General features: G+C 43.0%; 1 protein-coding gene across 5 annotated transcripts; it reads right to left on the bottom strand.

Moving 5' to 3' along the window:
- Window positions 1-5992: 5992 nt before the first annotated feature.
- On the bottom strand, window positions 5993-9518 carry LOC125510990 (uncharacterized). 5 transcript variants are annotated; one of them, XM_087513530.1, is made up of 5 exons: window positions 8852-9516; window positions 8653-8743; window positions 8378-8504; window positions 6705-7617; window positions 5993-6172 (listed from the first exon to the last, which is right to left on the bottom strand). In XM_087513530.1, exons 1-4 carry the CDS (start codon window positions 8952-8954, stop codon window positions 7600-7602), a joined length of 339 nt encoding a protein of 112 aa, XP_087369656.1. In that variant the 5' UTR covers window positions 8955-9516; the 3' UTR covers window positions 5993-6172; window positions 6705-7599. The 5 variants fall into 5 exon arrangements, with proteins under 5 accessions (XP_087369656.1, XP_087369658.1, XP_087369657.1 ...); XM_087513532.1 differs by having other exon boundaries at window positions 8417-8504; XM_087513531.1 differs by having other exon boundaries at window positions 6705-6803; window positions 8417-8504; window positions 8852-9515.
- Window positions 9519-17600: the final 8082 nt, after the last annotated feature.

Here is a 17600-nt window from a genome sequence, read left to right as displayed (position 1 = left end):
TAATTCCTGCTCATCCTCGAGTAGGTAAATGATAAAAAAGATAATTTTTGATGTGGAATGCTACCTTGCATAATCTTGATCATGTAATCTAATCTTGGCATGAATATTAAGACATGAGTGATTCAAAGCAATAGTCTATCATTTGACATTAATACAATAATACTTCAAGCATACTAATAAAGCAATCATGTCTTTTCAAAATAACATGGCCAAAGAAAGTTATCCCTACAAAATCATATGGTCTGGCTATGCTCCATCTTCACCACACAAAGCATTCAAATCATGCACAACCCCGATGATAAGCCAAGCAATTGTTTCATACTTTTGATGTTCTCAAACCTTTTCAACTTTCACGCAATACATGAGCGTGAGCCATGGATATAGCACTATAGGTGGAATAGAATATGATGATGGAGGTTGTGTGGAGAAGACAAAAAAGGGAGAAAGTCTCACATCGATGCGGCTAATCAACGGGCTATGGAGATGCCCATCAATTGATGTCAATGCGAGGAGTAGGGATTTCCATGCAACGGATGCACTAGAGCTATAAGCGTATGAAAGCTCAAACTGAAACTAAGTGGGTGTGCATCCAACTTGCTTGCTCATGAAGACCTAGGGCACTTGAGGAAGCCCATCGTTGGAATATACAAGCCAAGTTCTATAATGACAATTCCCACTAGTATATGAAAGTGATAACTCAATAGACTCTCTATATGAAGAACATGGTGCTACTCTGAAGGACAAGTGTGGTAAAAGGATAGTAACATTGTCCCTTCTCTCTTTTCTCTCATTTTTTTATTTTTTTTCTTTTTCCTCTTTTTTGTAGGCTTCTTTGGCCTCTCTCTTTTGGGGGGCTTCTCTGGCCACTTTTATTTTGATAACCTCACATGGGACAATTCTTTGATTGAAAAGTATGATATTACTCTCTACAAATCTGAAAATTTTGACATACTTAAATATTGATATGAAAACTATGCTCATAATGTCTATGACAAAGAATTTATTGAGAGGATGGCCATTGCTTTGGAAGAAAATAATGATATGCATGAATCTATAGATAATTATGATTCCGATGATTTGTTTGAAATATCCCTTGATGAACATGATGCTTGCTATTTTTTATGGCCATGATACCAATATTTCTGGAGATGAATTTGCTATAGTTCCGTATGTTAAACATGAGATTATAACTATTGCACCCATACTTGATAGTTCCTTGAATCAAAAGCATGATTGCAATGATGTTATTATAAATTATATTAATGTCAATTGTGCTAATAATATGCAAAACCCTATGCTTGGGGATGCTAGTTTTGCTATGTCTACTACTTGTTGCAATGATCATGATTGGGGTGATTCTTCTTATAATCTTGAAAACTTATTTAAGCCCCATGATGAATATGAGATTGATAATAATGTTTGCAATAATACTGAAAGTGGGCTTGGAAGAGTGTCAACTTTATATCCCACATATTTGGATAATGTTCAATCTTATGAAGTTTTTGATAAAAGTGTGTTTGGAGAGGTCATGACTTTAGTTAATGATATTCCCACTATTTTGGAAGAGTGTCAACTTTGCATGCATGTGGATCATTTAGAGAAAAATGTATGTGATAGCTATACTGTTGAATTTAAATATTATCCAACATGTAATTATTATGAGAGAGTAAAATGTGGTTGTAGACATTTTCATGTTACTAAATTACCTCTCTTCATGTTGAGATTGTCTATGTTTTATTATTCCTCCTTGCATATGCTAGTTTCTGCTTGTCTTGATAATTTGTTTGCTTACAAGATGCCTATCCAAAGGAATTATGTTAGACTTAGATGTGTTTTCCACATGCTACATGATGCTCTCTTCGTGCTTCAATTGCTATCTTTCATGTGAGCATCATCGAAATCTCACTACCTAGCTAAGGGCGTTAAACAATAGCGCTTGTTGGGAGGCAACCCAATTTTATTTTTTATTTTTGCTTTTTAGGTCTTGATTAGAAATATATATTTCATATAGCCTTTGGTTAGATGTGGTTTTGTGTTTTAATTAGTGTTTGTGCCAAGTAAGACCTTTGGGATAACGTATGGTAATAGTTGATTTGATCTTGCTGAAAAACAGAAAATTTTGCGCTCACGAAAATAATTCTCATTTTTAGCAGAAGCGTGATACAATACTAATTCTTTTTTGGAGACGATTTATAAACAAATTGTCTAGGACTTCCTAATTTCTCAGGATTTTTGGAGTTATAGAAGTACTCGAAATCTCCAGATTGCTACAGACTGTTCTGTTTTTGACAGATTCTGTTTTTCGCGTGTTGTTTGCTTATTTTAATGAATCTATGGCTAGTATCGGGGTTATGAACCATGGTAAAGTTGGAATACAGTAGATATTAAACAAATATAAATAAAGAATGAGTTCACAACAGTACCAAAAGTGGTGATTTATTTTCTTATAGTAACGGAGCTTATGATATTTTCTGTTGGAGTTTTGTGTTGTGAAGTCTTCAAGTTTTGGGTATGGATTTGATGGACTATGGAATAAGGAGTGGCAAGAGCCTAAGCTTGGCTATGCCCAAGGCACCCCAAGGTAATATTCAAGGACACCAAGAGCCTAGGCTTGGGGATGCTCCGAGAAGGCATCCCATCTTTCGTCTTCGTCTATCGGTAACTTGAGGCTATATTTTTATTCACCACATGATATGTGTTTTGCTTGGAGTGTCTTGTATGATTTGAGTATTTGATTTTTAGTTTGCCATAATCATCCTTGTTGTGCACACCTTTTGAGAGACACACGCATGAATCGTGATTTATTAGAATGCTCTATGTGCTTCACTTATATCTTTTGAGCTAGGCAAATTTGCTCTAGTGCTTCACTTATATCTTTTTAGAGCACGACGATGATTTTATTTTAAAGAAATTGATGAACTCTCGTACTTCACTTATATTATTTTGAGAGTCCTTAAAACAGCATGGTAATTTTCTTTGGTTATAAAATTAGTCCTAATATGATAGGCATCTAAGAGGGATATAATAGAAACTTTCATATAAAGTGCATTGAATATTATGAGAAGTTTGATTCCTTATGATTGTTTTGAGATATGAATATGGTGATATTAGAGTCATGCTAGTAAGTAGTTGTGAATTTGATAAATACTTGTGTTAAAGTTTGTGAGTCTCGTAGCATGCATGTATGGTTAACCATTATGTGATGAAGTCGGAGCATGATTTATTTATTTATCGTCTTCCTTATGATTGGTGGTCGGGGACGAGCGATGATCTTTTCCTACCAATCTATCCCCCTAGGAGCATGTGTGTAGTACTTTATTTTGATGACTAATAGATTTTTCCAGTAAGTATGTGAGTTCTTTATGACTAATGTTCAGTCCATGGATTATACACACTCTCACCTTTCTGCCATTGCTAGCCTCTCTAGTACCGTGCAAATTTTGCCGATACCATAAACCCACCATATACCTTCCTCAAAACAGCCACCATACCTACCTATTATGGCATTTCCATAGTCATTCTGAGATATATTGCCATGTAACTTTCCACCGTTTAATTTATTATGACACGCTTCATCATCGTCATATTGCTTTGCATGATCATGTAGTTGACATAGTATTTGTGGCAAAGCCACCGTTCATCATTTTTTATACATGTCGCTCTTGATTCATTGCACATCCCAGTACACCGCCAGAGGCATTCATATAGAGTCATATTTTGTTCTAAGTATCGAGTTGTAATTTTTGAGTTGCAAGTAAATAAAAGAGTGATGATCTTCATTATTAGATCATTGTCCCATGTGAGGAAAGGATGATGGAGACTATGATTCCCCACAAGTCGGGATGAGACTCCAGACGAAAAAAATGAGGCCAAAAGAAATGAGAGAAGGCCCAACAAAAAAAATGAGAGTAAAGAGAGAAGGGGCAATGCTACTATCCTTTTACCACACTTGTGCTTCAAAATAGCACCATGATCTTCACGATAGAGAGTCTCCTATGATATCACTTTCAAATACTAGTGGGAATTTTCATTATAGAACTTGGCTTGTATATTTCAATGATGGGCTTCCTCAAAATGCCCTAGGTCTTCGTGAGCAAGCAAGTTGGATGCACACCCACTCAGTTTTCTTTTTGAGATTTATCGTGGTGGGAGCACGTCAGATGCCATGGAATGGCTAAAGAGAGGAGGAGGCTCGAGGGCACTGGTGGGCTCCAGAGGTGAGGTCGGCATGAGCGAGCGCGGGACACAAGACATACCCTGGTTCGGGGCTCTCTAGAGAGATAACACCCCTAGTCCTGCCGAGTGTGGTTTATAGGTTAAAGTACAGGGTTGCTCCTAGAGCTGTGTCGAGGAAGAAGGGAGTCTGGCCAAGGCTTAGGCAGTCCCTCCTTCTTGGGTGTTGCTAGCTAGGTGTGTGATGATGATGATGATGATGATGATGAGTTTGCCCGTATGCATGAGGGATCCTTGGGGGGTTATAGGTCAACCCCCAGGGGTACAATGGTAATGTTACAAGGCCGTGGGGCCAAGTTGTCAGCGTCTAGGGACCCAGTGCTGGGACCCGTCGGGTATCAGGTCTCGCCGGGTTCCCCGGGCTCGGGACCCACCGGGTACGGTGGCACTGTTGGTTGTCTTGTCGATCGTCAGGGCGTGGCCGAGTCGAGTCGGCTACAGTGGCGCTCTGTTAGGTCGCCGCTTGCTGGCGTCATGGGTGATGACGGGTGCACTGTTTCCACGCCGAGCCTGGTCAGCGGGTAGGTGGGGGCACTATTGCCTCATCCGGCTGACCAAAGGCATGGGCAGGACACTGTGGCTTCGGTCATCAGTTGGTGGCGGCTCGTCCCATCGTACGACTGGGATGGGACGGTCGCTGACCCTTGGCCGGGTTGGAGTACACGCCAAGGGGAGTTGGCTTGTTGGTTAAGTCTTGGTGCACCGGGTTCGGCCGCCTTGGGCTAGCTTGTTGGAGAAGTCTTGCGGATTAGGCCGGGTTGAGGGGGCTTGGCCGGGTCGAGCGACCCGACCGAGCGCGAGCCGTCTTGAGGGGCGATGTCGGCCCCGTTGTTTTTTCAAAGGATCCGGGTTCCGTTGTCTTCCCGGGGTTCCCCCCCCCCCCCCAACAGTAGTCCCCGAAGCTGTGAAGTTCCGCCGGCTTTGGATGGAAGGGCCTTCGCAGTTTCCCCTTTGAAGGAGGTGAATCTTGAGGCCGCCGGGTCCGGCAACACCCACTGTGCGCCAGCTTCCAGAAGCCGGATCGTGTCATTTTGACAGTGGCGGGAAACTAAGGAGTCCATTGAATCTTTGGAGACAATATTTCGGGCTTCGCGCGGGCGCCACATGGCGTCCGGGAGTCGGAGGGGCCTGACAGGCCGCGCGCGCGATAGGACAGGGCGACGCACACACTACAAGAAATATGTCAACTTGCGACCATCACTATTGGTCACTGAAAGGTCATTGTTTTTCATTTACGACCTTTTTGTGACAAAAATAGAAGGTCAAAAGCTAGCGGTCGTAAACTAAAATTAACGACCTTCTCTGTGAGAAGATCGTGGAATTCCACGACCAAAACAAAAGGTCGTTGATTCCATGACCTTCTGTTTTGGTCGCTAGCTCTCTGCCCAGACCACGTTGGATCTGACGTGGCAATCTGACGTGGCAAAATTGCGACCAATTGAAAAGGTCAAAAATTAGAATAGGCCCGGTCCAATTGGGTGTTTATATGGGCCGAGCCCATTAATTCAGCCAATTTAGTGTATTTTTCTGTCAATTTTTGTTAGCTTCATGGGCCAAGCCCAACATCGCAGCCGTTTTATTTTTGGGCCATGGCCATTTTGGCTGAGCAGTTCAAGTATTTTTTTTAAAGATGGGTCCACTATTCAAATGGGTCCCAATTGTCAGGTTCTTCTAGTAAGTGGGTCCCAATTGTCAAGGTCATTTTCTTTAAATTTCAATTTGCTAGTAAATAAATCACCAACATTCAAATGGGAACAGATAGAGAACACACGTAGTACTTCACATAACAGCCAGAATCAGTTTGATACATCATACAACAAAGATACAATAGCAGAATCATTGTGTTACATCATCATATAACACATATACAATGGCAATCACAGTCTAGATACTCCAGGTCTCTTCAACTTCGCATTCCACAGATTCCCAGCTTCCAAATCTGCAGCACAAAATCAACGCCATGTTAATAGACCAAACTTGGTGTTACAACAGATGAATGAATATGTTGTGTCTTCTTCAAATAAGTTCAGTTTGTTGAGGATATCATTTAGAACTAGAAGCCATCCACCTACTAACAGAACTTTCATGAATATGTTCAGGTATGCTTAATAATTAACCTACATGAGCACTGCAAGTCAAATTACCATCATAATAAGTATGAAGATAAAGGAAAGCAAGAAATAGCAGACTAGAAACCTCAGGAGGCAAAATAAGTAGCATGGTACTGAGAATATAAGTACTCAAGGCAAGTAACCTAGTTTCAGCGTGCTTAAGTTCAGATTTTTTATCATAACATTTAGATCCAAGAAGACATTAACACGCTTGACAGAATTTACATGAATACGTTGTGTAAGATAAATTGCACATAAAAAAGAATAATAATCAGGAAAACTTTCAAGGAAAACAAGTACGTTGCACCAATATAGTTCTACACATTCCACATTGCATTTGTTACATTACTCTTCACATACCTAGACCTCTTGGACTCTCAATAGGTTTTCGTCCTCTCCAACTCCACATGCATCCACTCCTCCAGCTCTAAGCAACTTTCAGCACACCAGCAATAGCCCCTTGAACATGCACACAAACAAACACGACGACAAAAAAATTAAGGCTAGTAAGTGACTCAATGACTACTGCAACTCAGATATAATCAAGAATCTAAGCAGGATAAAAGTGGTTCCTCAATATGATCGTCTCCCAGGTACACTACAAGCAGTACTAATATAAAGCTGGAGGTGGGGTCAAGGCGATGGGCCTTCTTGAAGGCGTAGAACCAACCTAGCACCGCGCCAAGAGACATACATATTAATACATTGTGAAGAGACATACATATTAATACATTGTGTGGGCGAGGCAAGGAAACAGATAGTAGCACTCTGTAACACATCTAGAGAATTATGCCCACTTCACTTCACTTCACTTGGAGTTAATAAACTAGATGGACTGTCACTAGTGTACAACTACCGGTGTTGTAGTACTTGAGGAAGATGAATATAATACAACTCACACACACAGGTACAAAGTAATAGAATACAGACAAGTTACTAAGTGGAGTAGTAGTAGAAGGGACCTAAGCTAGCACCCAAGCCAAGAGACATACTACTAGTAAATTGTTGTTATGGGTGAGACAAGAGCACGTGTGGTGCTGCTAGAGAGGGAATTATGGGCACTCGGAGTAAATTAACAGAGTTTGTCCATGGACTGTCACAGGCCGCAAGATAGCACTAGTGCTCTTGTGCTTGAGCAAGAAGAATATATATAATACACAGGCAGCAGAGTCGGTGCTAATAGAATACATCAGCAGTGAGTAGTAGTAATTAACAGGCAGCAGTTAGCCAATTCACATGACAGCAATGAGCCGCATCACTCACCATGAGCTACCTGGGGAAAACAATATGAGCCACAGTTAGCCAATTCACATGACAGCAGGCACGTACAAGCAGAACCAGAGGATCATGAAGCAGGCGTAGCTGGGATTTCGCTTTTTCTCTGGAACTAATAGAACATGCTAACAAGTTATCGGAACCATTCCAACAGCAGGGCACACCACAGCTACCCACTACTTCATTAGTTAGTCCGTACCAACCACAACCACAACTCCACATGCATTGCTGATGGAGCTAAACTGATTTCAACTTGCAGACAAAATTAGCACACAACTCATGCATCACATCACTAGCGAAGTAAACCGATTTCAGCAGAGTTTATTATCATATGAGTTCCCTATTTCTATGGTCGTGGAGTTTGGCGTGTTACCTCATCCGCTATCATGCTAACAGTCAGACATAACATGGGTTGTACCATGGCGCCAGTGAAAGAAACATGCAGCAGAACTGCGTTTAATATGGTATTTCCCCGGTGCATTAATTTGCACGCCTCTCAAAGAATCCCCCCGCCTCACTTCTCAAATATGTTTCACTTCTTATTGGAAGCAAATGTCATTGTACTGTACATTTGTACACACGAAACAGTTATCGTACATTTGTTACTATTGCCATATTTGATGTAGCTTGACTAGTATAATCAATGCAAATACTTCTAATCCCCATGAATCATAATATCAGTCAGGTTAAATGAAATCAGTTATCCCAAAGCAATCAAGCTTAATGGCACCGGACCAAGAAAGACCAAAAAAACACACCAACTTATCTTTCTGATGCACAATGGTCTCGGCAACTACCATCTCTATGTATAACCAGGCGTGCCTCGATATTAGCCGCGCTAGCGTCCTGTAGTGGTTGTCTGTCCAGTCCATCATCGGCGCCACGCTGCGGGAGCAGGGGGGTGGGAGCAAGAAAACAAGTATCAGTCAGCTCCGACCATGGCCAGGTGTATTGTCCAACCCGGGACTGGACACAATCAACAGAGACGAAATGCACAATTGACAATAGCTCCCAGCAGACGGAGGAAACGAACCTGGCGTGGATGAGCTTGACGCTGGTCTTCATGCCGGGCCTGGACCAGTTGTAGGCGATGGATCCCGCGATCCCCGTGAGACACATCGTCCCTGCAAGCACACACGACAGAAAAAGGGATCAGATTCAATTCGATCACATGGCAAGGAACGACGCAGAACAGAGAGGAGGAGAAGCTCCGGCGGCGGAAGGGGAGTTACCCACGGTGCACCATGCTCGTGGACACCCCTGACGCCATGGCGGGAGGCGGATGGGAGTGCGGGCGCGAGTGTGGGCGCTGCCTCTGCTCTCCCTTGTCTGCATCCCGCTCTCTCTCGGTCTTGGTGGTGTGAGCTCAGGCAGATGCCGCCGCCGAGGACGACGAGGGAGAGGACCAGGACGCCCGCTCGCAGTCGGTGGTGGCGACCATGTCCACGACGGCCTCCGTCTCGGGCTGCGGGATGAGCACGCCGTCCCGGACGGCGACCACCAGGTCCTTCCAGTGGTCGTTCCCGAGCGGCCTGCGGAGGAGGTGGGGCGCCGCCGGGTCGCCGCTGGACGGGGAAGGGGCGGAGGCGTCGGCGAGGAGCCAGCGGCGATGGCAGTGGAGGTGCGGCACCGAGGGCGGGACGAGCGCAGTGGCCCTGCGGCGGAAGGTGGCGAGTGAGGCCTCCAGGACGGGGTTGGTCGGCGGGTGGAGGAAGAGCGGCGGGCGTCCTCCGGAGGCGAGGAGGAGCGGAGCGGGTGGTGGCACGCGGGCGCGGGCGGCAGGATCAGCTTGAGGTAGGTGGTGGCGGCGAGGACTGGATCTGAATCAGGGGAGAGGGGAGAAGGTGTTTTGAGTGAAAAGTAAAGAACGGGAGAGTTTGAATGAAAGATGATCCATCAGTCTTTATTAATGATAAAAGTGGGGTATTTATACCCAGGCGGAAGTACACATGGTGCTTGGCGGTCAAGTAAACATATAGTTACTTGAGAGCCAAGGAATTACATAGTTGTCTAGGTTGCCTTGAGAACCAAGGAAGTACATGGTTGCTTTAGGCCCAAGCAACCTATCTAACAATTAACTTAATCCTAATTAGCTTAATTAATAAGCAACTATTCTATTCTTAACACTCCCCCTTGTACAACGCCTTTTCTTTGATACATCCATCATCTTGACAAATTCTTTGAATAATCTTGAATGTCTCCTCCAAAAACCATGTGGGAAAAATATGAGGAGAATAGTGCAGATATGTTGCTAAAACTTCTTTAAACCCAGTGGGAAAAATAATAAGGAGAAAATGATGCAACATATAATGATTATTGTCTATTGATAACTCATATGAGAAAAACCTTTGAAGAAGGAGAAAAATCATCGATAAGTTTAGAGAACAATTAATATGTCTTGAATACTTTCTTTAAAAAAAATCCGATAGGGAAAATAGAAAGTATGACGTATTATCTTTGATAAGATATTGCCTCATTAAAAACCATTATGAGAAACTTTGATAGAAATCTCATAAGGGAAAAGAGTGCGATATGATATGCCATTGAAAACTCCTTTAAAACCACTGGGGAAAATACAAGGAGAAAATGTATGACATATACAGGCACTTGTGTTTATATTGTCTCGTTAAAAACCTTTATGAGAAACCATTAGGAAAAACTCAAGAAGGGAAAAAGAGTACAATATATGCAATCTTAGGATTGTTAATAGGTTATAGATTTTGGGAAATTACTCCCCTTGAACTTTGCAAACATGGAGAATGTGTAATACAAATTTCATTTATATGATCATAACATTATGAATAATCTGTAGGGTTTTTAAAGTATGTTGTTTGCATATAGTTTACTCACTTTCTATAATTTGTGAGGATAAGTAATTTTCGAGCAATGTACTTTACGATATAGCTCTTCATATAACCTATAGTCTTTGAGTAACACAAATGGTAGCGTCTTGATAAATCAAGTTATGTGATTCTGATGAATCTCAACCACATGATTTGAGCATGGTTAATCATTCTGCTAAACTATGCATATTTTGCAATGCTTTTAGATAAAGCAATTATATCAAAATGATAACTGGAAATAGACATTAAAGCCCATTTAGATGACTTCCATATGAAGGCTATTCCCGCAAATTCAGTCATTGATATGGCATTGTTGGGATCAAAGAAAAAGCCATTATCATTATATTATATCATGGTCATATCTTGTATTTCGTGATGGAAATATCCAAGACTTATTGTGAGCTTGAGATATAAGCTAATATTTCTTATATCGACCATATACCTTTTGTTGGTATGATATATCCACATTGAACTTCTCATATATGTTTTGGATATATGTAGACTGATATGTATTCTTGAGAGAATGCTCAAGTTGTAAACTTAAGCTAAATTTGGTTTAATCCAAATTTCCCGTCTTGAGATGATTTTGTGCATGTTTAGGTCTTGTATAGACAGGTCATCAATATACATTGAGGTGATGAAAAGAAATTAAATTTGGGATTCCTTTATTAAACATGTAAATAATCATCATTATTTGAGTAATCCTTTTGAAGAAGGAACTCATTTAGTCGGTAGTACCATATGATTTCTGACTATTTCAAGTCATAGAGTGACTTATGAAGTATTACACAAAACTTGTTGCGATTTGCTTTTGGATTCGGAAGTATAAGCCCTTCAGGGACTTCAATAGAGATTTCCGAAATGAGTGACTCATATGAGTATGTAGTCACTGCATCCATTAACTGCATGGATAATATTATATTTTTATTGCCAATGATATTTAGTATCAAAACATAATTCCACTCATACCAAGAGGGTATGTTACATCATAATCGATGTCGGGTCTCTGCGTGAACCCTTTTGCTACAAGGCTCACTTTCTCACCACCTCATTGACTTTGTTTATGAATGAGAAGTTTTTAATATTCCATACGGAAGATACTTATGAGGAGTAGGTATTACCGCGGTAAATACCACTCGTTTGCATAGCGAGTGCTATTCTTCATTACTTGCTTCCTTTTATGTGAACCAATATGAATGCAAGAGGCACTCTACCATGGATTTTGGTTCAGGGCCCAAAAGGTTTTAGCAATATTGAGAAGAAATATATGTCAACAAATGTAGTCTTTAGTTTATATGATTCTGATGGAATCATTGAAGTTTGTGGATAAAATATTTGTTCCATTTTAACTCCTTGTGATCTCCTTCAACAAATGGAGTCAAGGTGTTTCAATGTCCCGGCACCAAAACATTTGTGCACATTTATGCCGGGCTTTGGATTATGAGCATCCGGTGATGTGTCTTTCAACTTGATGTTGAATTACATTTACTGGTTGAGGATTCGATTTCCTCTGTTTCCGCGGAAGTATATGAGAAGTTATATCTCGTCTTATCAGATTTTCTCCCCCTCTTGCTCTCATTTGGGGAGAAGAGTGGTTTATCAGGTACCTCCACTCTTTCCGATACTTTACTGCAGGAATTTAGAATTTAATGACACCTTGTCATCAGTAAATGTATGTGGCAGATTTGCAATGTGTTGCAAATATATGATTCTCTAAACTTTCTAGTTCAGATTCTTGTTGGGGAACGTTGCAGAAAACAAAAAAATTCCTACTCGTTTCACCAAGATCATCTAGGAGTTCATCTAGCAACGAGTCATTGGATGCATCTACATACCTTTGTAGATTGCGCACGGAAGCGTTCAAAAGAACGGTGATGATGTAGTCGTACACGACGTGATCCAAATCACCGATGACCAAGCGCCGAATGGACGGCACCTCCGCGTTCAACACACGTACGGGACGGGAGACGTCTCCTCCTTCTTGATCCAGCAAGGGGGGGAGGAGAGGTTGACGAAGATCCAGCAGCACGACGGCGTGGTGGTGGATGCAGGGCGTCACAGTAGCAGGGCTTCGCCTGTACTACGAGGAAGAGACGTAACGGGGAGAGAGGGAGGCGCCAGGGGCTAGTGTATGAAGTCCCTCCTCTCCCCCACTATATATAGGAGGGCCAAGGGGGGTGGTGCGCAACCTAGGAGATCTGATCTCCTAGGTGCGGCGGCCAGGGGGAGGATTCCCTCCCCCCCAAGGCACCTTAGAGGTGCCTTCCACCACTTGGACTCCTCCCCCATGGAAACCCTAGGCGCATGGGCCTAGTGGGGCTAGTGCCCTTGGCCCATGTAGGCCAAGGCGCACCCCCTACAGCCCATGTGGCCCCCCGGGACAGGTGGCCCCACCCGGTGGGCCCCCGGGACCCCTCCGGTGGTCCCGGTACAATACCGATAACCTCGAAACTTGTCCCGATGGCCGAAACAGCACTTCCTATATATAATTCTTTACCTCCGGACCATTCCGGAACTCCTCGTGACGTCCGGGATCTCATCCGGGACTCCGAACAACATTCGGGTTACTGCATATACATATCTTCACAACCCTAGCGTCACCGAACCTTAAGTGTGTAGACCCTACGGGTTCGGGAGACAAGCAGACATGACCGAGAAGACTCTCCGGTCAATAACCAACAGCGGGATCTGGATACCCATGTTGGCTCCCACATGCTCCACGATGATTTCATCGGATGAACCACGATGTCGAGGATTCAATCAACCCCGTATGCAATTCCCTTTGTCAATCGATATGTTACTTGCCCGAGATTCGATCGTCGGTATCCCAATACCTCGTTCAATCTCGTTACCGGCAAGTCACTTTACTCGTACCGTAATGCATGATCCCGTGACCAGACACTTGGTCACTTTGAGCTCATTATGATGATGCATTACCGAGTGGGCCCGGTGATACCTCTCCGTCATACGGAGTGACAAATCCCAGTCTTGATCCATGTCAACCCAACAGACACTTTCGGAGATACCCGTAGTAGACCTTTATAGTCACCCAGTTACGTTGTGACGTTTGGTATACCCAAAGCACTCCTACGGTATCCGGGAGTTACACGATCTCATGGTCTAAGGAAAAGATACTTGACATTGGAAAACTCTAGCAAACGAACTATACGATCTTGTGCTATGTTTAGGTTTGGGTCTTGTCCATCACATCATTCTCCTAATGATGTGATCTCGTTATCAATGACATCTAATGTCCATAGTCAGGAAATCATGACTATCTGTTGATCAACGAGCTAGTCAACTAGAGGCTTACTAGGGACATGTTGGTGTCTGTTATTCACACATGTATTACGATTTCCGGATAACACAATTATAGCATGAATAAAGACAATTATCATGAACAAGGAAATATAATAATAATGCTTTTATTATTGCCTCTAGGGCATATTTCCAACAGTCTCCCACTTGCACTAGAGTCAATAATCTAGTTACATTGTGATGAATCGAACACCCATGGAATTCTGGTGTTGATCATGTTTTGCCCTAGGGAGAGGTTTAGTCAACGGATCCGCTATATTCAGGTCCGTATGTACTTTACAAATCTCTATGTCTCCATCTTGAACATTTTCACGGATGGAGTTGAAGCGACGCTTGATGTGCCTTGTCTTCTTGTGAAACCTGGGCTCCTTGGCAAGAGCAATAGCTCCCGTGTTGTCACAGAAGAGCTTGATCGGCCCCGACGCATTGGGTATGACTCCTAGGTCGGTGATGAACTCCTTCACCCATATTGCTTCATGTGCTGCCTCCGAGGCTGCCATGTACTCCGCTTCACATGTAGATCCCGCCACGACGCTCTGCTTGCAACTGCACCAGCTTACTGCCCCACCATTCAAAATATACACGTATCCGGTTTGTGACTTAGAGTCATCCAGATCTGTGTCGAAGCTAGCGTCGACGTAACCCTTTACGACGAGCTCTTCGTCACCTCCATAAACGAGAAACATTTCCTTAGTCCTTTTCAGGTACTTCAGGATATTCTTGACCGCTGTCCAGTGTTCCTTGCCGGGATTACTTTGGTATCTTCCTACCAAACTTACGGCAAGGTTTACATCAGGTCTGGTACACAGCATGGCATACATAATAGAACCTATGGCTGATGCATAGGGGATGACGCTCATCTCTTCTATATCTTCTGCCGTGGTCGGACATTGAGCTGAGCTCAATTTCATACCTTGTAACACAGGCAAGAACCCCTTCTTAGATTGATCCATATTGAACTTCTTCAATATCTTATCAAGGTATGTGCTTTGTGAAAGACCTATGAGGCGTCTCGATCTATCTCTATAGATTTTGATGCCTAATATATAAGCAGCTTCTCCAAGGTCCTTCATTGAAAAACTCTTATTCAAGTAGGCCTTGATGCTGTCCAAGAGTTCTATATCATTTCCCATCAAAAGTATGTCATCCACATATAATATGAGAAATGCTACAGAGCTCCCACTCACTTTCTTGTAAACGCAGGCTTCTCCATAAGTCTGTGTAAACCCAAACGCTTTGATCATCTCATCAAAGCGAATGTTCCAACTCCGAGATGCTTGCACCAGCCCATAAATCGAGCGTTGGAGCTTGCACACTTTGTCAGCATTCTTAGGATCGACAAAACCTTCCGGCTGCATCATATACAATTCTTCCTTAAGGAAACCATTAAGGAATGCCGTTTTGACGTCCATTTGCCATATTTCATAATCGTAGAATGCGGCAATTGCTAACATGATTCGGACAGACTTCAGCTTCGCTACCGGTGAGAAAGTCTCATCGTAGTCAACCCCTTGAACTTGCCGATAACCCTTAGCGACAAGTCGAGCTTTATAGATGGTCACATTACCATCCGCGTCTGTCTTCTTCTTAAAGATCCATTTATTTTCTATGGCTCGCCGTTCAACGGGCAAGTCAGTCAAAGTCCATACTTCATTTTCATACATGGATCCTATCTCGGATTTCATGGCTTCTAGCCATTTGTCGGAATCCGGGCCCGCCATCGCTTCTTCATAGTTCGAAGGTTCACCGTTGTCTAACAACATGATTTCCAAGACAGGGTTGCCGTACCACTCTGGTGCGGAACGTGTCCTTGTGGACCTTCAAATTTCAGTAGGAGCTTGATCAGAAGTATCTTGATCATTATCATTAACTTCCTCTCTAGTCGGTGCAGGCACCTCAGGAACATTTTCTTGAGTTGCGCCATTTGCCGGTTCAAGAGGTAACACTTAATCAAGCTCTACTTTCCTCCCACTTACTTCTTTTGAGAGAAACTCTTTCTCTAGAAAGGACCCATTCTTGGCAACAAAGATCTTGCCTTCAGATCTGAGGTAGAAGGTGTACCCAATAGTTTCTTTTGGGTATCCTATGAAGACGCATTTTTCCGACTTGGGTTCGAGCTTTTCAGGTTGAAGTTTCTTGACATAAGCATCGCATCCCCAAACTTTTAGAAACGACAGCTTAGGTTTCTTCCCAAACCATAATTCATACGGTGTCGTCTCAACGGATTTCGACGGAGTCCTATTTAAAGTGAATGCGGCAGTCTCTAAAGCATAGCCCCAAAAAGATAGCGGTAAATCAGTAAGAGACATCATAGACCGCACCATATCCAATAGAGTGCGATTATGACGTTCGGACACACCGTTACGCTGAGGTGTTCCAGGCGGCGTGAGTTGTGAAACTATTCCACATTTTCTTAAGTGTGTGCCAAATTCGTGACTCAAGTATTCTCCTCCATGATCTGATCGTAGAAACTTGATTTTCCTGTCACGTTGATTCTCAACCTCACTCTGAAATTCCTTGAACTTTTCAAAGGTTTCAGACTTGTGTTTCATTAAGTAGACATACCCATATCTACTCAAGTCATCAGTGAGGGTGAGAACATAACGATAGCCACCGCGAGCCTCAACACTCATTGGACCACACACATCAGTATGTATGATTTCCAATAAGTCGGTTGCTTGCTCCATTGTTCCTGAGAACGGAGTCTTGGTCATCTTACCCATGAGGCATGGTTCGCACGTGTCAAATGATTCATAATCAAGAGACTCTAAAAGTCCATCTGCATGGAGCTTCTTCATGCGTTTGACACCTATGTGACCAAGGCGGCAGTGCCACAAGTATGTGGGACTATCATTATCAACCTTACATCTTTTGGTACTCACATTATGAACATGTGTAGTAATACGCCCGAGATTCATTATGAATAAACCATTCACCATAGGAGCATGACCATAAAACATATCTCTCATATAAATGGAACAACCATTATTCTCAGATTTAAATGAGTAGCCATCTCGAATTAAACGAGATCCCGATACAATGTTCATGCTCAAAGCTGGCACTAAATAACAGTTATTGAGGTTTAAAACTAATCCCATAGGTAAATGCAGAGGCAGCGTGCCGACGGCGATCACATCAACCTTGGAACCATTCCCGACGCGCATCGTCACCTCGTCCTTTGCCAGTCTCCGTTTATTCCGCAGCTCCTGCTGTGAGTTACAAATATGAGCAACGGCACCGGTATCAAATACCCAGGAGTCACTACGAGTACTGGTAAGGTACACATCAATTACATGTATATCAAATATACCTTTAGTGTTGCCGGCCTTCTTGTCCGCTAAGTATTTGGGGCAGTTCTGTTTCCAGTGACCCTTCCCTTTGCAATAAAAGCACTCTGTCTCAGGCTTGGGTCCATTCTTTGGCTTCTTCCCGGCAGCTTGCTTGCCGGGCGCGGCAACTTCCTTGCCGTCCTTCTTGAAGTTCTTTTTACCCTTGCCTTTCTTGAACTTAGTGGTTTTATTGACCATCAACACTTGATGTTCTTTCTTGACTTCTACCTCCGCTGATTTCAGCATCGAGAATAACTCAGGAATGGTCTTTTGCATCCCCTGCATGTTGAAGTTCATCACAAAGCTCTTGTAGCTTGGTGGAAGCGACTGGAGGATCCTGTCAATGACCGCATCGTCCGGGAGATTAACTCCCAGCTGAGATAAGCGGTTATGTAACCCAGACATAGTGAGTATGTGCTCACTGACAGAACTATTTTCCTCCATCTTACAGCTGAAGAATTTATCGAAGACTTCATATCTCTCGACCCGGG

This window comes from Triticum urartu, chromosome 3A (assembly GCF_056163025.1).
Source record: "Triticum urartu cultivar PI428250 chromosome 3A, HENAU_Tu73, whole genome shotgun sequence".
In the NCBI taxonomy this organism is placed as follows: Eukaryota; Viridiplantae; Streptophyta; class Magnoliopsida; order Poales; family Poaceae; genus Triticum; species Triticum urartu.
Note: the sequence above shows the minus strand (reverse complement) of the source record. Positions and strands in the feature narration are given on the sequence as shown.